At 38.7% G+C, this 27912-nt stretch overlaps 1 protein-coding gene across 1 annotated transcript; it reads right to left on the bottom strand.

Annotated features, from left to right (window-relative positions):
- Positions 1–290: 290 nt before the first annotated feature.
- LOC143040337 (non-lysosomal glucosylceramidase-like) lies at positions 291–27912 on the bottom strand. Its single transcript, XM_076211285.1, has 17 exons — positions 27688–27912; positions 22960–23048; positions 21752–21932; positions 21445–21607; positions 20189–20309; positions 19875–19993; positions 19611–19740; positions 18503–18638; positions 18043–18168; positions 17748–17870; positions 17274–17435; positions 15023–15267; positions 12236–12321; positions 9475–9790; positions 7076–7182; positions 5958–6149; positions 291–5698 (listed from the first exon to the last, which is right to left on the bottom strand). The coding sequence occupies exons 1-17, from the start codon at positions 27873–27875 to the stop codon at positions 5489–5491; spliced, it is 2694 nt and encodes an 897-aa protein (XP_076067400.1). The 5' UTR covers positions 27876–27912; the 3' UTR covers positions 291–5488.

Below are 27912 nucleotides of genomic sequence, written 5' to 3'. Positions count from 1 at the left end.
GAGGTGGAGCTGCTGCTTTTCTTAAAAGTCTGTATTCCTCCCCAGAGGTCCTCAGTGATGCTGTTTATCATTACCATGAATCTATGAAGCACCTGACAATCAATTGAAATGGTTGACCTCTGCCACTAGACAAAAACCCTACGTGTCTCACATTCAATACACACGACCTTCACCCCACACATTAAAGACCTCACAGTGAAGGCAAATAAAATATATTCAGAACAGTGACAGGCACAGGATTTGGGCAGCAGAAACAAACATTTATCTCTGTACTGTATATAAACAACTCATAAGAATTATACTTAACTATATTTCCACAGCATGGTATCCAACAATTAAGATGAGAAAACAAAAGACACTCTACAAATAACACAAAATAAAGCATTAATAATTGGTTGCACTAAAACAACAGAACATACACAGACACCAAAATATTTTCCACAGAACAGCACAGGGATGATTGGCACATAGTTCTGTGCTAGAACCCTTGAACTCTCTCACCCCATCACACAACCACAGCCAACTGAAGGCAATACGAAATACAGCTCCAACAGTATTCTACTCAGACATCTACAATAACATGCCCCCAGTGCTCTGGCATATATCCATACATTCAAAAGAAGCACTCTACAACTGACAACTAAATTCTGAACTTCAAATTCCCCCCAGCAATACCAACAAAGAAATTACCCCAAGACAAGAAAGAATTGCACTAGCTCATGTGTTCATGAAAACTGCACCATCACAGAAATGGCCTGGCAGCAAACTGCAATTTCCCCTGATGCAACCATCCCACGGAAGACAGAATACCTTGTACTACATTGCCCTGCACTTGCCCTTTCCAAGTAGTTTCTAGGGGCTACAGATTTCCTGGAAGAGAGAACTGGCACAACAGATGACAGACTCGCTGCTTGGTGTTGTCAAACTGCCAAAGTCCAACTCAGTCAATGACGCTGGTAATGACAATGCCATCAACATTATAACCCTCAGTGAACACCTTGATGGTCAACACCTAGTCTACCAATCTACGAGGTGTGCAACTCACGCCTTCAATTTGGTGGCCTCTATAGATTTGGGTATGAACCTCAAGCAAAAACTCTATAGCCGTTTCTTTCAATGCTTTGAACAAGACAACCCACATTAAGCCTCAAGACATTCTTTTATGACCAGGGGAGGACTCCTCAGATTGGTGATGACATTGAGGAGGTACTGAGCAAGAGGCTGGTGATCCCCAGCAAGACAAGATGCCTTGTATGATTCCAATGCCATTGTCAACAATATCCTGGCAATGGCTGAGTTTAAATTCTTTACACACAAATTCTCTCCCTTTCATGACCAAGAGATTGCCTTTATAAAAGAGTGGGTCAAAGTCATGCCCCACATGGCTGTTGGCTTTGATACTATCCAGGTAGAGAACACTTGGAACATTCCTCCTCACAATAGAGGTCATCACCCTCATGAAGCAGCAGCTTAGCCATCAGCAAGATAATGGTTGAAGGTCTGGTAGCAAACATCTCCACCTGAACAACTGATACTGCTAGCTGATAGCTGCCTTTCCTCCAAAGTTCCGACTCCACTGGCTAGCCAAGTTCAACAGCAACCAGTCTCTGTCAGGAGCACCATGATGGTCAGAAGAACAATGAAGCATTGTAATGCTAACAGTTTTACCAGCTCTAGTGAATGGCATGCTTGATGATCTTTACTGGGTGAGTGGCCACTAGTTTCAAGTATCTGTACCACTCAGAAGGGCAAGAGGCTTCTCAACCTGACTGGACACTAATAATGAAGTGTGGTTGATTCTGACTTCTTGGGGGAAACAAACCATCTTTTTCCTGAAGCACAATACACCAGTTCCAAGCTCTACCACAATCAACCAATCCATTACTTAGTTCTCCCTTACCAAAGTCCAGCAGCTCTCAGGAAAGGCCACAGACAGGTATATTTCATAAACCACTCTGTGAAGAAATTTTGAGTTGCTGTCTGGATAAGGTAGAGTGCAGAACATTGCAGTAAATACTCAGTATCTTTTGTGTCATGGTATCTGGGGCAATTGATCTCTTGCTAGGCTAATTCTGTCTTAATGTTTTAGTGTAATGTGATGACCTAAACATCTCTTGGGGGGGGGTAATTTCTCTGCTGGGTAGATATCTTTGGATTTGGTGAAGTACAAAATTTGGTGGTCTATTAAGTAGTGTTTATTTTGTGATCTGAGTGTGCACACATTTTTAAATAAAGTACTGTGGAGTACTGAGGGCAGGTTGTAGATGTTTGACTAGAAAATTACTGGATTTATTTATTCTTTTCTACATTGTGTTTGGTAGGCTGTGATTCTGTGTTGTTATATAAGGCGAGGGTGGGTTCAAAGGTTCTTGAAAAGAATTGTGTATCCATCATTTGGATGTGTTGCTCTATGGGGAAGATCTTGCTTTCCGAGTGTAACTGTTTCATTAGTTGTTTTAATGCAACCCGTTAATATTCTGCAGGTTCTATTTTGTATTACTTGCAGGTTCTTGTTTTCTTAACTGAAAAAAGACTACATGTCTAAAAGATATAAAGCAACATTTTCCAGACAGATGTATTACCTTAAGGAACAGCTCCCAAAAAATACAAACAAATAAATAAAATAAATAGATGAAATGAAATAAATATATAGTCAATTTTAAAATAAACAAATTCAAAGCCAAGCTTGATCAATGGAGGAAAAAACATTTAAATAGATAAAAATGGACCATTAAGAATGTAGTTCTTTTCCTGTATATTACAGCTAGGTAAATGTAAAATCCATTCACCGATCATCCAGGAGGAGCCAAGATAAGAGGGAGGGAGGGTGGTGAATGGGAATGGAGTATGTGGGGATGGAATAGGTGGGAGTGGATTTTATGCCTTTGTTTTTTGGCTACCTCCCTTGTAAGGGGGAAATAGCCATTGGTATATGTATGTAAATACCATTAGGGAACCACACTGGACACTGCCAGCAGTACTTCAAGAACAGGATGTTAGGATGAAAGAAGTAATTACCAGTCTCACGAGGGTCAGCATGAGCATCCATCATGTTTCTGATTTATGAGAACAGGTTACACTGTTTGTAGAGAACATGAAGATCATGAGAAGTACAGATGAAGAAAATTTAAGCGTTGTGATTTTAGAAAAAAAAAAAAAAAAGTCCCTTAATTTTAATGGAATAACTGAGAAAAAGAAAATCAGTTTAGACCTTTTGTACATACATATGTATAATTTTCTTCTTGCACACGATGTCCAGAATATCAGGAAATGTCTACGCAAAAAGCAAGAACTTTACACAAGTGTAAAATCAACTAAATCCTAATCAAGTTTTACATTTAAAATGCCCTTGTCACTCAGAAATAACAAAATAAAATAAATCCCACTTTTTTCCTGTCTTTTAACTTTACAGAATAACTGAGAAGAAAAAGTCAGTCCAGAATGTCAGAAAATGTCTACATAAAAATAAAAAACTTTAAACAAGTGTTAACTCAAGTGATTCCTAATCAGTGTGAGAAATGGGAGTAAAGTTCCATTATCTTTAATTCCAATTTATCAGCCAATCGTTCTCAATCATCTGATCTTCCAATGTAACCCACAGCTCTAATAAAACAATTTTCTTTTTTATAAAAAAAATCTTGATGGAATGTACAACTAGTAAAGTGTAGAAAAATCAAACACCAAGAAATGCAAACTATTGGAAATGAGCTAAAGTACAAAAAGGAGGCATCAATAGTTTACTCATTGGGAAATGACTGTTCCAACAATGAAAAAGGAGAAGGACCTCGGTGTTGGTCACAGATAATTTGTCACCTGAAAAGATCATACAATTTCTGGAGAGAATAAAAATGTTGACAAATATAAGATAGGTCTCTCACTACATGGATAGAGATGATGAAAAAGTTCAAGAGAACCTGATTCAGTACAGATCGAAATAACCAGCAATTGTGTGGTCACATGTAAAACAGACCGTAAGAGGACTGAGTAGAAAAACTGCATTTTCCTTCACTAGAAAAAGAAAGAAGAAAGGTAACATGACTTGAAGTGATGCTTATATGGAAGATCTCACCTTGTACGGTTTATTTACTAGCATGGTGAACAATTTGGTTGCTGTGTGCATGTAGCAATTCACCATGGTCTTGGATTACGTGTTGAACTTGTGATCATCAGCTATTACACTTCTCAATGAGTGCTTAGAGCTAATATATGCTCGATCTATGGGTAATGCAGTGACCTTAAAAACACACACACACACACACCCCAACCACAAGAGCTGGAGTGCCGGCTCGCAGCGCAGCAAGACTGAAATAATTTCAGCCCTGGGCAGGAGTTGAATGCAGACTGCTGGAGTTGCAATTGTGAACACCATTGTGCTGTCAAGTCACTTGTTTGTGTGTGTGTGTCTGTGTGTTCCTATTCATTGTTTGTAATATACAGGAAAAGAGCTACACTCATGGGGTCATGTCTATCTCCCTGTCAAACTTGACTTTAAACTAGTTTATTTTTGTCATTTGGCTATTGCACGTGTTAATGCAGGCCTATGCCTACGTGATTATGCGAATGCAATAATAATGTATTAAGAGATGCATCTTTCACAATGGTTTATGTCCTCTGGAAGCCATCTTTTGCTGGTAGATATAAAGGCATCATCTTAACAGATAATTTTCCCATCTTGCTACCACTAAATTTATCATTTTAGAATAGTTTACTCAATCTTCAAAAGACAAAGAAAATTTACATTTCAAATATCAATCAGAACTAGAAATAGACATACTTATATGAACTATTCTTTGTTATGAAACACATATTACAAAAGATTACAGACTCATAATGATGTTTTAGATTTTACAAATATAAACTCTCTGATCTAGTGAAACACATAACATTAAGGTATGAAGCACCATGGTAACACAAATAGTACCACAAAAATGAGATAATACAAAATACAGCTATGAACAACATTGTCTTTACAGGTAACCAAGACCAAAATACTGATTTCAATAAACTATCTAGACACCAAACCACTAAAAGTCAGTCAATAATCAAAAATGTGTACTTTGCTTGAGCATCTTTCATTGTCTTCCGTAATATCTGGGAGTTATTGTCGAGTTTGATCTGAAGCAGTGGATTGTTCATCTCCTACCCTTTCAAGCTCTTTACTATCTTCTACCTTCCTCTTTTGATAATGCTCCTCTTCTTCCTAAAGCCTTGGTCGATTTCTTCTCTTCTCATCTATCAACCCTTAGCTGTTTCTTTCTTCCGCACCTCTTCCATACTTTTTCTTGTTTCTGTAAATTGTTCAGGTGCAATTTACTTGTACATAAATCTTTTCTCTCATACTGGCCCATGTCCTCTACAAAAGTAATTTCACCTTCCACATAAATCTTTTCTTCATCTCACTTTCTAAACACTTCTTGTCTTTCGGCATAACTTTTTATTTTACACTACACTCTTCCATTCATTCCATATAACACTTCCGATTGTTTTATCATTGTTTCTCTGCTTGGTCCTCCTGCTTCCTCTTCCTGAGCTGATAAGCATGATACATGGACCAGATTGACAAAGGACGCATGTACCCAATGGCACGATAATGTCTCTCATCATAAATAGCCTCAGGAGTTTCAAAACCTTGTCCAATAACCTCGTAGACTGTACGATAAACACCCTCAGCTGTTTTGAAGCCTTCTTCTACCATTCCCTGATCACAAAATGGAATGCGTTACTGAGCAAGAATGGCAGGTAATTGTTTAAAAAACATATCAGACTTATGCATGTTTGAACTAATGACAATCACAACTACGAGAAGCTAAGTTCATGAAAATATTTTTTGTAATCGTGTAAAAAATATGAACACATACTATTGCAAATAATTAGGGACTCATGACCAACCAAGGGTAAGAGAGAAAGGTAGTTACTCAGATCGGCTATGAATTGAAAATGGTCACAAGTATCCATACCTCATAAATCATGGTAGCTGCAAGTCCGTACGTTACGCCTGGCCACATCTCTTCACTCTGCATGGTATAACAGTCAATGGCACCATCAGGATACATTCCATTTACAGCACCCAAGGTTCCACCGTGGAACTTTTGAACATTATTGTTATATAATAAATTGAGCACTGATTTCACACAAGCTGGTTCAAACACCTGCAATGGAAAGAGGTGACATTTAAGGATACAGTATTTATCATTTGTCTGTTTGATTTTCATTTATTATTAGTTATATGTCAATTTATTATCATTTACCATTTACCTGTTTGTTTATTATTTAACTATACCTATGCATTTATTTATGTATTTTATTTGTTATTTACATTATTATAGTTTTTATTCATTATTTTATTATTATGATTTTTTTTTCACATGCGACCTAGATATGGAACAAAAGGTCTCCTGTTGGCATGCTCCGCCTTTGTAATCCTTTGTAGTTCACACATACCACTCTAAATGCTATGATAAGTATGCAATCTTTCTTCACTATCATTTGAGCATATAAAAAGGTTTGGCTGTTGTTCCTCTATTATCTTCCTTCACAAGCACGAACTTCTTTCTAGTCCCCTACATCTTTTCAACAACTAATTTTGTAAAAATTTTGTATATATGTATGTCTAAATTGTATTTTATATTGTTGAATAAACCTTAACTAACTAACATCTGATTTCATTACTACATCCTGTTGCACAGTACATAAAAATGTGGGCAGCCTATCCACAACTTAAAGATTGACAACCTTCCCTCATAAGAAAATGAGAAGAAATCCCTTTGGACCACATTAATTCAATGTCTATTCACAACCATTCTCCACCCGCATCTATCCTCTGCCCTCTCCCTTCCCTACTCAACAGACACTTCCCTTGTTCACCCTAATTTTATTTCCACATTAAACCTTCTCAGTCCCAAACTAATTATCCAAAAATAAAAAATTATAGAAATTATGTTACTAAGCTTAACTTCCTAAAGAGTAATAAAGAACTAACAATTTGTCAAATGAGGAAATGTATCGGTACTCTTGGAGCACGTGGTAAAATATATGGTAAATTAAACATTATAATACATAAAAATAGTAGACTAACCTTTACTCCTATTCCAGAGAGGACCAAATACCAGTGCCCAACCAACTGGTCAGCCATAATACTTTTGCTATGATGACCTCCACAACTATCAAAATCATAATACTGGCCTGCAAAAGAGAAAAGAGAAACTAAGAAAGAAAATCTCCCAGAAATAAAATACATGTGTTCAGAATCAGTAATGTACATACAAACAGTACGAGTACACATCAAAAGGCCTTCTCTTGAGTCAAAGCCAACATCTACCCCACACTCATCAAAGTCCGTTAATCACCCAAACCATCTTAGCACCTCGTATGTATTTACTTAATTGTGATATATAAGAGCTATGATCTTGTCTGTGTCTACATTGGTAAAATTTGAATTGCTATAATGTCTACAACTATTTCTTAATATCCTCCAAACACCTTTATCATGTCTTCAAGTTCGTCTCCTATCCCATACTAAGATGTCTCTGTTGATTATCTCCTCTTATAGTTCTGAATGATTCAGTTGAAGGAATCATTCAGACCAATAATATTATCTTTCTTTTTCTAATATTGGCAGCTCCAGTTTATTTAGTATTTCTTTATACATTCTATCAGCTGAGCTAGAAATAATTTTGGTTGCTGCCTTTTGAATTTTCTCTTTTTCACTTTATCTTCCTCTTTGTGTGAGGATGTGACACCATTGCAGCATAAACCAATCCAGGGGAAATCAAGTTTTCAATGAATTGTTTCATCTTTCTTTTCTATTTTACATCTTTTAATTGACCAGTGATATTTCTTTCCACTAACTCTTGGCACATATTTGTTCATACTCACGTAGAAGAGGGTTTTAAAGATTTTCCATTTCTTAGTTTTGTTAGCATTTATAAATTTCAATTTGTTATGAAAAAAAAAAAGTCTTCCCAAAATTGCGTATGCCTTGTCTGTACTGATTAATTTCTTAGTTCTATTTCTTCCTCTGTCAAGTGCTATTTGTGTGTGTGTGTGCATGTAAGGTCACAGCATTACCCATAGATCAGTCATATATAAGCTCTGAGCTCTTTTCTGGGAGGGTAAGAACTGTCAATCAGTCCAACATGTGATCCAAGACCATCATGGAAGGAACAACAAGCTATGCAAACATTTTGCAGATGATGCAAAAATCATGAGAAGAATGAAAAAATGGAGAGGATGGTAGAATATTGCAAAAATATCTAAATATTATTTTTGCATGGAGCCAAGAATGGGAGAAATGAAGTTCAATAAAAAAAAAAAAAAAAAAAAAAAAAAAAAAGTACTGGAAATGAGCAATAGCGGCAAAAGGCCATTCTTAAACTATTCCTTGTGAAGCAATTCCATTACAAAGGCAAAAGAGGAGAAAGACTTGGGAGTGTTGATAAAAGGCAACCTGTCACCTGAGTGACATAGCAGGACTGTATTTACCAAGTTGTATTTTACGGGACGGGAGCTATGCTCGTTGTGACCCATTTTTGTATCTCTCCACGTCCAGGTGAGAGAGACTATACGGACTACCGCAGAAAATTAAAGCAGCACTCCATTATATGGATGAAGAGATGATGAAAAAACTCATCAAAACACCTGATACATCCAAGACTGGATTATGCACCAAGTAGTATGGCCCGTCATTCAGGAGGTGCTAAGATAAGAGGGAGGGTGGAGGGGTGTGGAGTGTATTCAGGGATGGAATGGGTGGGAATGATTTTATGCCTTTTTCTTTTTGGCTACCCCCCTTGTAAGGGGGAAAAAAGCCTTGGTATATGTATGTATGTATGTATATAGTATGGTTCCCACACAGAGTGAAGGATATAAGCAAGATTAAGAGAACACCAAGAGCAGCAACCAAACTGGTCCCCAGTCTGGCAGATAAACCATACAAGGAGAGACTAAGAGTACTGGGTCTATCAACTTTGAAAGAACAAAGAGAAAGAGATGACATGATTACAGTGTTCAGGTCACTAAAGAGGATAAATTACATTAATAGATGAGATCTCCTGATTAAAGATGGGAGGCCCTAGGTCATGGAAGTGAAATTAAGACCACACGTTGAAAGGATGTAAAGAAACACAGTTTTCTAAATAGATGTATAAATATGTAGAACAGCTTAGGTGATACAGGCCAAGCTCAAACAATACACGAATTCAAATCTAAATATAATTGGAAATCAAAGATATAAATTAAGTTGTTACTGTACATGAAATTGAGTCTAGGTATGTTAGAAAATTTGAGAATAGGAGACTGGACTCCTTTCCTGTATAGTACAATTAGGTAAATACATACACATACATAATTTCTGTAATAATCAGTTTTGCCATAACTTTCAGCAACAGTCCTCAGATCCTCCCTTACATCTCTCCATGCCCATAAAACAAAACTGTCCATTCCTATTCTATATGAATACAAAAATTCATTACTTACCAATCCAAAGTATAGCTTGCAAGGCTTTCTTGGCCTTCTCTAATGCTCCAGAGAACTTCTCTTCCTCCTTTTTGTCCCCGAGTATTGCAGCCATTTCAACCATAGCAGCCAGTCCTGCAACCCAGAGGGAGCTGCAGTAGGCAGATGGACCGTGCATGATCCACGAGTCGTAAGTCTGATCAGCCTGGCCAGCATTCTCAATGAGTCCGTCTCCATCAGCATCTTGGTTGAAAGCTTTGTCCATCACTGCACGACATACTGGCCACATGTGGGTGAGGAAGGTTTGTTCCTTTAAGTGCATGTAGTCTCTGAACACCTGTTTTGGAAGACAAGAAATACACATTTAGGCTCGCATAACACTTCACTGGAAAATATGGTACTCCTGTATCAATCCCAACAGTGGTGCTCTCATCTCTGGAATCAGGAATCAGTAAACCTCAACCTTTTGAACTTTGCCAAATGCTAATGCTCCAGGTTCCAGATCCATGGGGAACATGTACTTCATAACCAACTGTCAGTGCTAGTAACTACACTGTCACTGCCCAAAGCAATATGGGTGTTCCATTGTGGGCACTGGTGCAATCAATAACATTAATTGCTGCCCCTAGTAATTTTAACTGGATACCCACACCCACACAATGGCTAGATACCCACAAACCACTGGATACAGATTGACTGGATACCCACCATAAACTCTTCATTTTGATTTTTACTTGGCACTCCACACTTTCCCAACCAGTCCATCTACTGGTTCATCCCCTACCCTAGCACTGAGATCTTCCAAAACCATTACATTGATATTCTCCCAAAACTCTCTAGACACTAATTTAAATGTATCCAAAAAGCCTCACTTTCCTCTACTCTTCTCACTATCAAGCTCATATGTGCTTACAAAGACCCACAACTCTCCAGTTTCAACTTCATCTACATTAACCTTGAAGAAACCACCTTCCACTCCACCACATGTTTACCCATCTCATCACTTACTAATAGAGCCACCCCTTCCCTCCCTTGTCCTCTCCTCAGCCTCGACACTCCCAAACTCAAACTTCCCCCTCCCTTTCAACTTAGTTTCACTTAATGCCAACACATCAATCTTTCTTCTCACAAATGTATTGCCTATCTCTTCTCTTTTACTCTCATCTTTACCACATCCAAGCACACTAAAAGGCCCTAACCTTTAGAGTTCTGTTTAGAAAACTCTCAGACCCTCTTTTGCATTGACTTGTAGGAATATACCCCTTAGGGTTACCAAGAGCAGGATGCCTAGTCCCATCACTCTGCCCCATTCTGGTCACCTTTATGACCTGAATGGGAAGACTCAGTGATAGTATAAATATATACTCAAAGAAGTGGTAGGGGATAGTATTAATAGCAGGGTGACAGCATAATGGAAGGAAAGCTGCAGTACAATTATTTAGCATTATTTCTCTATGAGTAGAGATTTCCTCTAACATAAACAAAATAATGTGTAGCTCTGGTCTGTAGGGATGCTCCACAGTCCCTGCACAAATTATACTGCACAATAACATGCACCCAATACCCCAGACAGGATCAATACCCCTGAAGGGGTACGTGTCTCATTAGATGATAATAATGGATTACACTTGTTGTAGACCATAAATTAAAAAAAATGAGACATGCAGACTTAGTGCCCTCAAACATGATGTCATGATGACCACTTGTATCAAAATGCACAGTAAACTTATGGAAAATGTGAGCAGAGCACAGACAGTGTGAGTTAGCAAATTTAGGCCATCAAGTGGAACTAGTGAAATATAAATTATATGGAACTCTTGAATCCACTGTATTTGGGATTGCAAGAAGCAGTGAATATAGACGAAAGTGAACTACGGAGTAAAAGGTGGAGTGTAAATGTGCAAGGGGAATGAAAAATCTTATGAGAAATTTAGTGGTGAATGCAAAGAAAATACATTTAGTGACTGTACGCAGAGTGCTGCATGATGCAATTTTGAAATATACAGAAAGCAGAGAGGAGGAGAACCAAATATTTTTGAGATGAAATATTTGAGAAATGTAGGTGTCACAAAAATGGACAAATGTGGAAGTGATGCAGAGAACAGGGATGGGATGAAAGCCATTGAACAGGTTTAGAATATCGAGGTGGTTTGGGCACATGAAAAGAATGAACAGGGATGGATGGACTAACAAAGATAGTGTGGAAAGCATAAAGAAATGGAGCAAGTTCAAGAGGAAGACTGAAAATGAGACGGGTAGATGGGGTGAAGGGGGTTTTGGGTGTACATGAACTATTTCTTGACAAGGAAATAGTACAAAGCATGAGAGTGAATGGTGGGAAACTGAATGGTTGAAAGAATGTGGCTTAATGGGATGTTCTTCTTATTTTTGTATGGAAGAGGAAGGGGTGTCACCGTATAGTGAAGCAGTGGGATTAAACTAGCTCTGGCTGTTGGATGGGTCCTGCTATAGAAGAGTTGTGCCTTACTGCATTGCCAGGCAGTGTGATAAAGGACAGGCACAACTCATTGTTCCAGAAGGTGCCAAGACAGAAGGGATAGCTAAATATGTGGGTGGGTGGCTGATCCCCTTATAAGGATGCCTTTGGTGCATATGTTTTTTTTTTTTTTTTTTTTTTTTTTTTTTACACCAATTAGGAACACATTTCTTACATAAAAAATGGGGAGATGCTATGCCATACCATGCAAATTCATAATGTGCTTGTCGGTGGATTAAGCATCAAGTGTATGGGAAACACACGGTACAAAATAGAAAACCATACCTGGAGTACAAATTTAATGTTTAGGTCTCGCCAGTTCCCAATGTTGTGAATCTGGTAGGCATTGACCTTGGTGAAAGGTTCATCTTCTGTAATGAGACAATATTTGATCTTACATTCTTTAAAGTAATTTGGGCACAGCAAAGGCTCATTTAATATAATTTGGTTTCATGATGTATGTATCACTGGGAAAATGATGAGGTGCAATTTTCACTTGGTCTAAGCAGGAAAGATTGCAAGGGATGCATGTGATGGAGTGAAATGGGGGTCAGGGTTTTCTGCTCCTATAAGTAGCCACCTTGCTTTACGGGTAAAAGCTGAGTGGATGGAATGGGAGATTGATCATTCAATAACCTTAGATTTCTCTTGTATCTCTGGAACATTTGGCTCAGTCAACAAATATAATATGAGAGAAAAACCAAGACAAGTGTTATAAGGTGTCAATGAATGAATGATTATCCATGCAGCTATTGTTACATCTCTTCAGAAACAACCTTTCTGTCACATTCTCCAACCTAGAAGGTTGCTACCCACAAATATAATGGTCTATTCATTGCTACACTGCACTGGATGCAAGAACATCTGTTCAGCAAGGAAGAGAAAGTCCAAAATGTGGGAGTGAATGGAGAAGGATTGTGAATAGATGAAGGAATGATGTGGCCCAAAAAGTTGATTTTTTTTTTCTGGGTAAAAGTAAGGTGATGAGATGTACAAGGGGTGAAAGTGGCAGTAGACTGGAAGTGAGCATTAAGGGGGAGTGACTGGAGGAAGTGGATAGTTTTAGATACTTGGGTGCAAATGTGGCAGGAAAAGGTGGAGTGAAGGTGGAGGTAGAATGTAGATTGAGAGAAGCGAGTAAATGCCTTGGTAGATTAAAGAGTGTAATGAGGAATAGACATTTGGGAATGGATGCTAAGAGGAGACTGTATGAAGGAGTGATTGTGCCAACAGCACTGTATGGGGCAGAAACATGGAACATAAGAGAGGAAAAGAGGAGTTTGAATGTGTTTGAGATGAGGTGTCTGAGAAGTATGATGGGGGTTACTAGGCTAGATAGAGTGAGAAATGAGAAGGTGAGGAGGAGAACAGGGGTGGAAAAGGAGCTGGGAGATAGGGTTGATGAAAGAATATTAGGATGGTTTGGACACATGGAAAGAATGAGTGAAGAAAGACTAGTAAAAGAGGTATGGAAGGCAGATGTGGAGGGAGTGAACATGAGGGGACGTCCTAGGATGAGGTGGATGGATGGGGTAAAGGGGGCTTTGGGGAAGAGGGGAATGTCTGTTGAGGAAGGATGCGAGAGGACAGAAGACAGGGGTGAATGGAGAATGGTTGTATATGGATGATGTTGTGATTGCATGAGGTGGAATGGGCTGGGGGATGGGGGGTGAGGTAGTATGTGTGAGCAAAATTTGACGCAGCCCGAAGGGATTTCTCCCCGTCTTCTCCTTTTATGCAATGGGGGATGGAGAGGGGGGGGTCACCGATTTAATGAAGCGGCCTTGCTGTGGATGTGCTGTGTCTTGTGACACTGCTTCTGACCCAGGGCAGTGGACAAGGTGCAGGGATGACCCGTCATCCAGGAGGTGCTAAGATAAGAGGGAGGGTGGAGGGGTGTGGAGTGTATTCAGGGATGGAATGGGTGGAAATGATTTTATGCCTTTTCCTTTTTGGCTACCTCCCTTGTAAGGGGGAAAAAGCCTTGGTATATGTATGTATGTAAGTTTTTTTTTTGAGTTGATGAAGAGGGGGAGGGGGAATTGCCACATTATGACCTGCTGTGGAAATGCAGTCTCCTTACATTCGAGATTCACTTTTACAATCAATTCAATTAATTGCTGCCTCAAGTTTCGTGGACTGGGAACCTGCAGCCCCACAAGAGCAGGTAGGTCTTTGACTCTCTCATAGTTCTCCTTGGAAAGAAACCTTGAATTGATATTTGCATTGTGGAACCGTTTTCATATCACCAGTTGAAAATAGTGGGAGGAGGCTAGAAGTCACTGGTTCTCAGCTCTCCTTGTGTTATAACCACTTCAGTAAGTTGATGCCTACGTAGGTGTCATGAGGTGCGAGTGGGTACACGAGAATGCCAGCATCAGTGTCTTGATTATATACAGATTTTTCATGGTTGTACATAAGTTACCACTGGATTCTGTGAACTGGTTTGATCACATTTTCTGTGTTTATCATTACTCAAAGAAAAAGAGAACAACTTATACACCAGTGACTATATTTTACAATGCAAGTAGTGTGATGAATCATACATATGGCAGCCAATGCTGCACGCAAAAATTTGACTCGTACCACAAAGTGGTTAAAAGTGATGCAAATACAGAAGCTGAAATGAAGCTCTTGGGTAAAGTTCAGAGTGTCAACCTCTCAGAGAGGAAGCTAACAGGGTATGAAGATGGGTGTCAGAGTTAACTCTTCCCGAAATACTCCTTGCAGGAAATATCTTGCCAGAAATGTAAAGGGGAGGACTGCTGATGGGTACAGTGAAAGACAAAGCCATCTTCCCAGGTTTGTCCAAAGACAGATTAAACATGGCAAAACATTATGAGCATGAACTAGAGATGACTAGCCAATTCCCATTTCTTACCACGTTTAATCCTTCAGACAAATCTGGGAAGATAATTTTGTCTTTCACTGTACCCATCAGCAGTCCTCCCCTTTACATTTCTGGCAAGATATTTCCTTCAATATTAACTGCAGCTACATTAACATTACTTAAAGTATGCACTTTCCTTTTGCACATATTCCTATGCTAAAAATATTATTATAACACCTTACCAGGATCTCCAAGGTCATGTGGCACTGTATTGGCCAGCTTGCGTACACCTTTGTCCCCACTGAAGAGGTGAGTTCTTGCTGTTAAATCTTCAGAGATGGTGTAGTATGCCATGTCGTACTGAAGGGATTGCTGAAGCCGCGGCCACAAGAGAATGAGTGCCCACGATGCATAAAAGTGCACGTCATATGTATTGTACATACGGTATTCATGGCTCTCCAGGTATGCAAACCTACCATATTCGGGCCTATGGGAAGAACATGGAAAGTAATTGAGATTATGGATTTATAACAAATGGGTTGGAAAAAAATATAATAATAATAAAAAAATAAAAAAAAATAAAAAAAAGTATCTGATCCCAGTTTCACGCTTCAATAAAAAATGAAGATGATGCAATGATCCAATTTTTTTTTACAATGACCCCTTCCATGCAATGATGCCGACATTGGTGTCATGAGGCATGAGTAGGTACACAGGGATGCCAGCATCAGTGTCCTGATTATATTTATTTTGTAGTTGTAGCCGAGTGACCCCCATATTTTATGAACAGGCTCGATCCCATTTTCTGTGCTTATCAGCATTCAGGGTGAAAGAGAACAAGTATTAAAGCTGTAACTTTATATTCTATAATGCAGATACTGTGATGCATCATCATATTGCGACATCATCAAGTCATCATACATCAGGCAGCCTAACACTGCATGTGAGAATTTGACTCATATTGATGAGGTTAATTATGAGCAAAATCATAACTGAATACATGAAAGCATTATACAAACCAAGCAATGATATTAGTCTTTCAATGTAATAGCATATATACATATACCAAGGCTTTTTCCCCCTTACAAGGGAGGTAGCCAAAAAGAAAAAGGCATAAAATCATTCCCACCCATTCCATCCCTGAATACCCTCCACTCCCCTCCACCCTCCCTCTTATCTTAGCACCTCCTGGATGACGGGTCATCCCTGCACCTTGTCCACTGCCCTGGGTCAGAAGCAGTGTCACAAGACACAGCACCTCCACAGAAAGGCCGCTTTATTAAATCGGCGACCCCCTTCTCCGTCCCCTCATGCATAAAAGGAGAAGACGGGGAGAAATCCCCTCAGGCTGCGTCAAATTTTGCTCATACATACTACCTTACCCCCCATTCTACCTCATGCATCACAACATCATCCATATACAACCATTCTCCATTCACCCCTGTCTTCTGTCCTCTCCCATCCTTCCTCAACAGACATTCCCCTCTTCCCCAAAGCCCCCTTCATCCCATCCATCCACCTCATCCTAGGACGTCCCCTCATGTTCACTCCCTCCACATCTGCCTTCCATACCTCTTTTACTAGTCTTTCTTCACTCATTCTTTCCATGTGTCCAAACCATCCTAATACTCTTTCATCAACTCTATCTCCCAACTCCCTTTCCACCCCTGTTCTCCTCCTCACTTTCTCATTTCTCACTCTATCTAGCCTAGTAACCCCCATCATACTTCTCAGACACCTCATCTCAAACACATTCAAACTCCTTCTCTCTTCCTCTCTTATATTCCATGTTTCTGCCCCATACAGTGCTGTTGGCACAATCACTCCTTCATACAGTCTCCTCTTAGCATCCATTCCCAAATGTCTATTCCTCATTACACTTTTCAACCCACCAAGGCACTCACTCGCCCCTCCCAACCAACACCCCACCTCCACCTCCATCTCCACACCCGCCTTTACTGCCACACCCACACCCAGTCACTCTCCCCCAATGCCCACCTCCAGTCTGCTGCCATCCTCTCCCCTTGTAAACCTCATTACCTTACTCTTACCCACATCTATCTTCAGCTCTCCTCCATCACACACTCTCCCAAACTCCATCACCAACCTCCCCAATCCGCCCTCAGATCCTGCCACAAGCGTAGTGTCATCCGCAAACAACAGCCGGCTCACCTCCCACCCCTCTCCACTTTCTCCAACCATCTCCATGTATGTAACAGCATACTTCATTTTATCTAACTACGGTAAACTTCCACTTATCCGAACTCCAAGGGGGATTAGAAATGTTTGATTAATTGAAATTTTCGGTTAATCCGACTTTGTATGTTTCGTTCCCGTAGTTTTATGCAGTAATGTCAGCTGCAATATTCGTACCTGTAAACTTAACATACACATGAAAATGCTTATAATAGTTCATAAACATATTCTATAGAGTATAAAGAGAAAATGTTTAAGGAGAGCTTGTGATACTGTATCGTCACCGAGAGGACTCACGAATCTATGTACCGCCAAACAGCTGATAAGGTGTAAACATGGAGTGTGCTGCCACCATGTGAGCACTTGGTGAAGCTTGCGGATGGCGCGGGGGTGGCGGAAGAGGCGGCAGGGTGTTTGAATGTTCGGTTGAGATCCAAATACGTTCGGTTAAAGCGATGGCTACCGTATTGAGAAAATGTTTGGTTAATGCGATTATTTGGTTAAAACGCGTTCGGATAAGCGTGAGTTTACTGTATATTGGACAGGAGTGGAATGGGTGCATACCCTCAACCTGACTACCTTCCTTACATATAGATAGTATTGCATTGTTTCCACTTTTTTTTTTTTTTTCAAATTATGAGGGTTCTCGATTCCTTTAAACCATGTAAATTATAGGTCTACGCCTCACGTGACTTAAAATTATCTGACATTATGTAAAACAAAATCTATAAAATGTACCACACAGCTGAAGGGTTTTGCTTGTTAGCATACCTGGGGTCATGGGATGCATATGGAGTTGTTGGACTAGATGGCATCTCCAGCCACACTGACCCGCCATCAGATATGAAGTAGAGTTCATTAAATAAAGCACTCTTAAACCAGTCAGGAAGACCACTGGAAACAAAAATTAATCCTATACAAATGAACATCGTGTTTTGTCAATCAAATAAAGTATCCATTACTTTAGCACAGGGAGGATATAACCATTACAAATATCACATTTTGTCAATAAAAAAGTATCCATTTACCATTACTTTAGTGTAATGGAAGATGAACATCAACTTACGTGTCATTTAAAACTGGATTTTGCCACGCCTCAATCTGCTCTTCCCAGTCGTTATAGTTGTGCAAAGCATAGGTTGCAATTTCTTGTGCTGCAACATTCTCATCACCAAACCAGCGAGTGTAACGTCTGAATGAAAAAGCATTGTCGTTACCTCTACACCACAAAATGCCTAATGTTGTATCCCCCAACACTTATGCAATATGTAGCAGTACAAATGCCTTTGAGTGACTTATAGGCCAATATAGGGGCTGTAGAGGTCCCCTGGAAGACAAAACTGTGAAGTGTGACTGATTAACCAGCTTTGACTATGAAATGAAGCCTGATAACAGAGGTACTCCCAGGAAATAATCAACTTCAATTGTTGTGTGGAGTATACTTTAGTACAACTGGTCCATTACATCCCTCTAGCCAACAAGGGGACATTAAAATGAATGAACGATAAATTTAATTTACTTCTTGCCTTTTGTGCGTGGTTCCTCGGCTTTTAAAAACAATGTTAGGCATGTCCCATGCAAGAGCTATGTCCACCTGACCTGAACTATTGGCACCCATACTACACTTGCAGCAAACAGCCACTGCTAACTCCTCTCCCTCACCTGAAACAAAAAACAAATAAATAAATAAATAAATAAATAAATACAGGACAGTTAAATCTGGAATATGAAGAAGAAGAAGAAAAAAAAAAGCTAAATTTGGAAAACTTTCAATGAAGCACAATCTCACTGCTTATGAAAAAGAGGAATATATATATATATGTATATACAGATATTTACCCTGCACAGCCACTGGTGCCTTTTAACCATACATTAGCCTAAACAATATCACCAATCTTTGCTGACCTATACATTCCCAAAAGAGCAAAGCACCTGACTAAGAGTTGTGTGATAATGTTATCACATGACCCTACCGATATTCAATATGCCACATGTCTCTCACCAGACACATCAACCATTTCTATGTGTCTATCCAAATACATAACCCTAACTATAAACCATACACCATGTCAAGACACCTTTGCTATTACTAACTAGATGCATTGTACTACAACTAACTCAAAAATATTACTGTAGAAAAAGATAATGAAAATGTCAATTGTCAACTCTCATGCAGAAATGCAGATACATGCACTTCTGTGTATAAATGCCAGCAACTGCATCACCATATGGGAATTACATCACTGGACTAGGGACTTCTGGCCCTTCCGGCACTCTTACCGAGAGGACTCCTGTCCCCCAGTCTGTAACTGATATTATCACAATGACCTCCAAGAACCCCCCCCACCCCACGTTTGAACTTCCCAACACCAGACAAGACGTAAACATGAAAGGAAGAAACCATCTTCCAACCATATGCAAAACGGAGTTAAATTGGTGAACAAAGGAATATTATAAAGATTCAAGGTAAACATGAATCATACAGCAATAACACGGAAGATTAAAATAAAATATATATGCTACCTGATACAGACAACTGACTAAATCATAAAATGGCATACAGAACACAAACTTCCAAAGAACACTTTAAAATCATCTATGAAGGACCTCTTTACATTGAAGAATGCAACCTACTTGTTTTCCCAGTATTCTGAATTGCTTCATCCTTAGTATCCAGCTCTCCATCTACTTTGAGATCATTCCATAAACTCTCACCACTTCCTTGAGGGTTAAAACCAGTACAACAACTTATGCTATTGTTTGGCTGTTTGAAATAAAGGAAAATTTCTGTTATAATACACAGAATTTAGACCCATTATTCTCATTTTATATTGAATAGTAAAGAAATGAAAAATCAATAAGGTGTCCAGAAAAATCTAATAATGAATAAATTCTAACCTGTTTTCGTGCACCAATACAATATCGGAGATTCATTCCTCGTAATGTCTGATGAAGTATAGCACCCTTCGCCACAGTACCTCCTAGTTCATTGTCCCAAGCTGCTCCCCAACACTCACCTATAGTAAGGTTGAACTTATATAATACTCCAAGGAGTACTTAGGTGACACAACACAAAATATACATCCACAGCACTGCTTTACAAAACCTCTCATTTATAAAAGCAATATGCTTTACACATGCACTACTCCCATAATATATATGTTCTCCCTTGTAAATGACCTGCAACCAAATACAAGTACATATGGTCTTACCCTCTTTATCATGACTCGCTCCAGTTCCATTTTTGAACGCAAGTGTTATGGATACGTCACGTGGCTCTGCATTGTGGTTCCATATTGTCCACACAAACACTCCCACTGGTAAACATGAATCCTGACAATAGTGAATAATAAAAACATCAGATTATGAATGCATTAAGAAGCCACTTATTATGATTTCCATGCACTTCTGAGTTTTGATGGGTGCAGGATGGGTCTCCATCTACAACATCCATCTACACCTTCACTTCTCTCTGAAGTGCAAGCCCTTGGGGCTTACATTAAGTGTCTGGACTAGGCCCAAACTATCTAACAACTGACTTTTTTTCCTCCACTTTTACACATGGTAATTGCTAACAACTAGCAACCACTTCCACCTTACTTTTTTAAGCCATTGACAAGGAAAATGTCCCATATAACACAGAAAACAGTCCAAAATTTCTTCCTGAGAGGTCTATGGAAGGGCCTGGGGACTGGTGCCAACTACTGTGGGGCTGCAGGTCTTTATCTAATTTACATTAATATACAGGAATGGAGCAACACTTGTTGGTTCCTGCTCCTGTTCTCCAATTTATCAAACTTGGTCTATCCTTAATTTCCAATTGTCATAACTAGATTTGAGTTCATGTATCGTTCCAGCTTAAGCTATATCACCTTCTAAGCTATTCCAAGTATTTACGCATTTGTATGGAAAACTGTATTTCTTCACATCTTTTAGATGTGATCTTTAATTTGTTCTCATGACCTCTAAACCCTCCTATCCTTAATCGAGATTTTATTCTGTCAATATAGTCTATTCCCTTTTGCAACCTGAATACTGTTATCAGGTATTCAGGTTCAACCACTGTGGGGCTGCAGGGATCCAGTCAGTCTTCCACTTTCACATATACTAGTTCTCAGATGCTTATAAATTTCTACCTACTCCAAACTCTTCCTCTACTTTTAGATAACTCAATTAATTTATCCCTCCTTGAGTGACTTGTGAGACAATCCTGTGGCTGCTACCACTTACCTCGGACCTGTGGGTCTCCTGTAAGAGAGACCTGGGGTAATGGATTGATCGATTCTCAATGATTCATAAATAATTGGTGTAGGTTGGGGGGAAAATACCACATTCAACGTGAAATCATTCATATTCAAATACCAAACTTCCTACTACCTAATACTGCAATTTTCATCCCATAACACCATTAACATGTTTTCAAGTACATGTATTGTAGTTTTTATTAAAAATACAATACATCACTAACCTTGTAATTGTGGGGGATTATGGGTGATATCTGCCGGCATATCAATCGAATCTTCTGCTCTGGTATATTATGCACAGTCCAAGATCTGGGATATAATCCACAGTACAGACTGTCTTCTGCATTTATTCCCCAGTCCCATGCACCAAGGCTTTTTTTAGGACGGCTATGGAAAACACATGAGGGTATTGAAAAATTATTTCTGAAGATAAATAGTTACTATGTTTTTATAATTCTGAAATAACTGCTACAGCATGAAAGGATGCTGGTGAAATATTACAAACTTCAAACAAAAATGAAATATTCATACCTGTAAGGTGACAAGACTTTTTGATACAATGTATTTCCTTTAGGATCCCTTATAGTTACTATAAACTGATTGGCCATTACAGTATTATACTCGTAAATACCAGGGATCATCTGATAACGACAGAATTCCCCCTTGAAACCACGTCCTATTGTACCTGAGCCAATACCTCCTAGTGGTACCCCTGTAAAATCAGAAACCTTTTATTGTACGATATATTATTTTATATAATATAAAAGCATTGGTGTCTCAACTTTCCTCAACTGGAAACCTGTAACCCATCAGCAGCAAACAATTGTCCTTAAGGCCCCCTACAGATTTTTCTGAGAATTTTTTTTGGACTTGCCTGCATTGCCCTACTGTGGGTTTTGGCTTATATTAGCAGTAGGAAGAAAGTAATTACTAGATTCAGTTCTCTTTACATGAAAGGGTAGGACCAGTGACTGATATCTGCAAGAGATGGTTCTGTGACATAGACATCTGAGAGAATTGTATCCTTACTACTGGTTTTCAACATCCATCTGACACTCTTGCCTCTGGTCTGGATCCAAAACCTCATTAACTTCACTGTATTTCTTCCACCTTTTTACACAAGGACAACTGACATGTGATAGCTCTCCTACTACCACTACTACTACTACAAACCAGTAAGACAAAAAGTCCTACATAATACCTTCCATTTTGTGGTCCCTGCACAAAATGAAAGATACAAGCAAAATTGAAAGAATATTAAGAGCAGTGACCAAAATTGTCCCTAGACTTACAGATAAGCAAAATATCTGGCACTTGGTCCTCTTACTAGACTTGTGATTTGTATCAACTTCAACTATTTTGCTCATGAGAAAAACTGACCAGAGGCAACTGATTTTTTCTCCTCCTTTTGCTAGCTGGTGACACATACAGGCTCACACTAATACAAAACAGACAGCAGTCCAAAGTCTCTTCCCTGAGATTCTTTATGATGGGACAAAGGCAACTGGTAGCTTCAATAGGGCTGCACTTTCCAGTGAGCAAAACACGAGTTAACAGTTGCCATTTGAAGACTGCTAATCACTAAACACTTTCTTACAAAAATGGAAAAAAAAACCTGGTAGCTTCAATAGGGCTGCACTTTCCAGTGAGCAAAACACGAGTTAACAGTTACCATTTGAAGACTGCTAATCACTAAACACTTTCTTACAAAAACGGAAAAAAAAAAAAAATCAACTCACCATACATTTGTTTCCCATTCATCATTTTTATGCAGTCAATCCATGGTTTTCTGCCTTTCATTCTTGTGCAAATGTAGAAAGCCAAGTACCTGAAAGGGTACAAAAATAAGGAGCAAAACCAATGGCTAGGCATGATCAAACAAAACAATATCTTAATCTTTCAATATTATACATTAACAGCTATGCAGGTTGAACAGAGAAAACACGAAGTTTTCATATAACAGAAATTTCATCTTTAAAGAAGTTTTACTCCTTCACTAACAGCACCCAGAATAAGTGAACAAGTGCCACCTGATCTGGAAAGGGTTAAGCAAGATAGATTTAGCCATTACATTACTAACGGAGTGTGATGGAGTTAATGAAATAGATCAATGGTTCAGCATTGCCCTAACTTAGCCTTCCCTAGAGAACAACACTACCATATATTCTTCCTAGAGTAATTTGTGGGCTAATTATGTGGCTGTTGTCAATTATCTGGGAGCCACAGGTAAACAAATTGGTAAGAAAAAAGTTAATAACTACATAGTGAAAGAGTCATTCCCACTTTGATATCCTCTGAATATTTCAGTCTTGCTAGAGCCTGACAACTATTCGGCTCAGGGACAAGGTTACAATTATCTAAACCCTCTGGGTAAGATGACACCCTTTTCAGATTTTATTCTGGCCTATGTCACACTATTTTACTAAGCTCAGGGAATGCTAACTTAACAAAGAAGTCAAAAGATATGCAAGTCATCCACTTACAATTATAACACATATTCATGTCAATATAAAAAATCCAATATCCTAAAAAAGGAAAACAATATACAATGGAGGTAAGACAGTGAGACATCTCAAATATTCTCCCTCATCTATCACTGTCTCCATGGTGGAATGAAATGGACTGCAAATATATATGATAGTGTCAACACATACAGCATTCCTAGGAACTATGGTTGTTGCCTCTATAAAGAAAAAGCATGAGGGGAATGTTCTGCATGTGTATGTTGTACATGATTTTAAGTCCCCCCCCTAATTTCATACCATCATAGGCTGCCACTGATATACAGTGTGTGCATGTGTGTATTTACCTAGTATCTTACAGGAAGTGGAGCTATGCTCCTGGTGTCTTGTCTCTGTATCTCGCCATATCTAATTTGCTCTTAAATTTGTGTATTGTCTTTGCACACACACTTGTTTCAGTTAGTATGTTCCATACATCCACCACTCTGTGGGGAAAGCTTTTCTTTTTCAGGTCTCTTCTATAACTGTCCTCTTTGAACTTGCTTCCATGCTCTCTTGTGTTTCTCTTATCCCAGTTTACTAAGTATTTTCTGTCAAGGACATCTATACCTCTCATAATTCTGTAGATGGTCAACAAGTCACCTCTTTCTCTTCTTTGTTCCAGAGTCAGTAATTTTAGTTTTCACAGTCTTTCTTTATATGACAGTTTTGACAGTGTTGGGGCCATCTTCGTAGTTGCTCTCTGGATTCTCTCAATTTTCCTTATATTCTTTTAGTACTGGGTGACCATAATGTCGATGTGTACTCCAATTTTGGCCTTATCAATGTGACTAGTATTTTCTATACAATTTCTTCATTCAAGTAAATAAAAGCTACTTTTGTTGATATTAGTAAGTTATGGGTTTCATATGTTTATCTGTTTATCAGGGGACATATCCTCTGTGATGATTACTCCCTGCTCTTTTTCAGATCCCACTTTACTTCCTTTGCACCAATTTTATAGTGTCCTGATATCCTTTTTTTTTTCTTTTCCTTTTCCAAATTCCATTATGTGTCTGTGTATATTTACCTAGTTGTATCTTATAGGAAGGGGAGCTACACTCGTGGTGTCCTGTCTCTGTATCTCGCCATATCTGATTTGCTCTTAAATTCTTGTATTGTTTTTGCACACACTATTGTTTCATCTAGTGTGTTCCATACATCCACCACCCTTGGGGGAAAGCTGTTTTTTTCAGGTATCTTCTATAATTGTCCTTTTCAAGTTTCCTTCCATGTCCTCGTGTCTCTCTTATCCCAATTTAGTAAGTCTTCTCTATCAAGGATTTCCACACCTCTCATAATTCTGTAGATGGTCAACAAGTCACTTCTTTCTCTTCTTTGTTCCAGAGTCAGAGACAATTTTTCTTCATATGACATTTTTGATAGTGCTGGGGCCATCTTCATAGTTGCTCTCTGGATTCTCTCAATCTTCCTTATATTCTTTTTAGTACTGGGTGATCATGATGTTAATGCATACTCCAATTTAGGCCATATCAGTATAACTAGTATTTTCTTTACCATTTCTTCATCCAAGTAAGTAAAAGACAATTCTATTGGTCTTAGCAAGTTATAGGTTTCGCTGACAATTTTGTTTATATGTTTACACCAGGGGACATATCTTTCAAGATGAAGATGATCACCCCCAGGTCTTTTTTGGATCACATTTTCTTTACTTCCTTTACACCAATGTTATATTGTTCTGACATCCTTTTTTTTTCCAAATTCCATTATGCTACATTTCTTAATGTTGAAGTCCACTTCCCACTTCTGACTCCAATCCCAGACCCTATTCAGATCTGTGTGTGTGTGTATTTACTTAATTGTAGTACACAGGAATGGAGCGACATTCTCCGTTTCTTAACTCCATTCAACAAATTTGCCTTAAATTAGGTTATAGTATTAGCTTGGATTATATTTTCAGCTAACTTTTTCCATAATTCTACATTTCTACATGGAAAGCTTTACTTCATAATATCTTACAAGTTTGCTTTTCAGTCTTCCACCATGACTTCATGTCAATCTTCCATTCAAATCGTTTCTCTCCATTTTTTCTATGCCTTTCTTAGATCTTAAGATCACCATCATCTTGTTGTCACTCACTTCCTCTTCCAATATGGGAAGTCTTCTTTTTTTTCTTCTTCTTCCATCTTTCCTAATATGTCCTGGGATCATCTAGTTGCTGCCTTTTGTATTCTATCTTATCTACATCTTTCTTTAGACGTGGTGACCTCACAAGCAGTATTGCAGTCCGGGACTAATCACGTTTTTAATTATTTTCTTCATCATGTCATGTTTCACGTATTGAAATGCCAATCTTGTATCTTTCAACAAATTATTGGTCTCTCCTGTAATTTTTTTTACATTACTGGCAAATGATCTATACCAGTATCACAACACATTTTTCACTTCTGTCTGGTAAGCATTTGAAAGATCGGTTTTTCTATGGAATGGTTATGATAGGCTAAATTAGGTTCAGTTAAGTTCTGTTAGTTTGGGAGCTATTTTAGACTATGAAGTTTCATGTTAAACATCAGTGTTTGCACAATTCTGGAATTTTACCAGTCATCCTTATTTAGAATCCCTAGGTTCTTTTCCTCCTTTGTCTTTACTATTAGTTAATTTCCATTTTTGTATGAAGGAGTGATTGTGCCAACAGCAGAAACATGGAACAAAAGAGAGGAAGAGAGGAGTTTGAATGTGTTCGAGATGAGGTGCCTGAGAAGTATGATAGGGATTACTAGGCTGGAAAGAGTGAGAAATGAGGTGAGAAGGAGAATGGGAATGGAAAGGAAGTTGGGAGATGGGTTGATGAAAGAGTATTGGGATGGTTTGGACACATGGAAAGAGCAAGTGAAGAAAGATTAGTAAAAGAGGTGTGGGCAGCGGTAGAAGGAGTGAGGAAGACAGAAGACAGGGGTGAATGGAGAATGGTTATGTATGGATGATGCTATGATGCATGAAAGGGAGTGGGTGGGGTGGGGGAGTATGTGAAAAATAAATTGACGCAGCCCTAAGGGGACAGAAAGGGGGCACCAATTCAATGAAGCAGCCTTGTTGTGGATGTGCTGTGTCTTGCAACACTACTTCTGACCCAGAGCAGTAGGCAAGATGCAGGGATGACCCATCGTCCACGAGGAGCCAAGATAAGAGGGAGGGAGGGGGGTGGATGGGAGTGGAGTATATGGGGATGGAATGGATGGGAATGGATTTTATGCCTTTGCTTTTTTGGTTACCTCACCTTGTACGGAGGAAAAAAGCTTTGTCTTTACTATTAGTTAATTCCCATTTTTGTATGAAGGAGTGATTGTATTTATTTGTTAGTCTCCCTAAGAGAGATCTGGAGCAACATATTGACTGACTGAAGTAACAGTTATCATTCCTCCATGATGATTTTATACTGAGAACAAGCTTCATAGAAAAACCATACCTTTTAATGGTTAACTAGAAAAAGTATTAACATACATACTAGTAAAAAAGTACTGAAAAATTGTCAAGTTTGTAGCAGAGGAATGTACATTAACAGTCATTTCACAAACCTGTGGTTCTGCATTAATATGTGACTATGTCTTATCTAAAAAAGCATAATCCTGAGGCCAGAAAGTATCAGTTTTACTACTGAAAAAAATCAAACCACTTTTACTGTGGTAAATTATTCACATTAGCTGTAAAAAATTGATTTAAGACCACAAGATGGAAAAAAATTAAGACTCCTTTCTTGCGGAAAAAAATCACATCGATTACTCCAGAACCACAAATCATAAAAAAGGAAACAATAAGAACAAAAAGAATATATGTGATTTACAAAAGTAATAATATTGTTTGCGGAAAAGGAAAAATAATAGTTATTATTTTCTCGTTTTTCTCCAGGCTTATCTTATTCTATGTTGACTCTATTGTATGTAAAGAGAAGCATGAGCTGGCACAAATTGTTAGTAGATTGCCTATGATCGTCACCGAGTCACCCACCTCATAAACAATGGCATCAACTGGGGCAACTGACTGATGCGAGGTCGTATATTTTGGTCTCTCCTTTCAGGAAATTTGTGATTGAGCGATACTTTCCATCCATGACGTGGGAAACGAGCGACATTTTGCCATTTCTTATCTTTCCCATTTTCAGCCTGTGGGCTATCTCCACCCAGCCCGCTCGCCATGACTAACCCCACCGCAACCTAGTCCAACCTGACAACA

The sequence above is a fragment of the Oratosquilla oratoria genome, chromosome 28, assembly GCF_046742065.1.
Source record: "Oratosquilla oratoria isolate Oo_2021 chromosome 28, ASM4674206v1, whole genome shotgun sequence".
In the NCBI taxonomy this organism is placed as follows: domain Eukaryota; kingdom Metazoa; phylum Arthropoda; class Malacostraca; order Stomatopoda; family Squillidae; genus Oratosquilla; species Oratosquilla oratoria.
The sequence above is the reverse complement of the archived record's forward strand: the minus strand, read 5'-3'. Positions and strand labels throughout refer to the sequence as shown.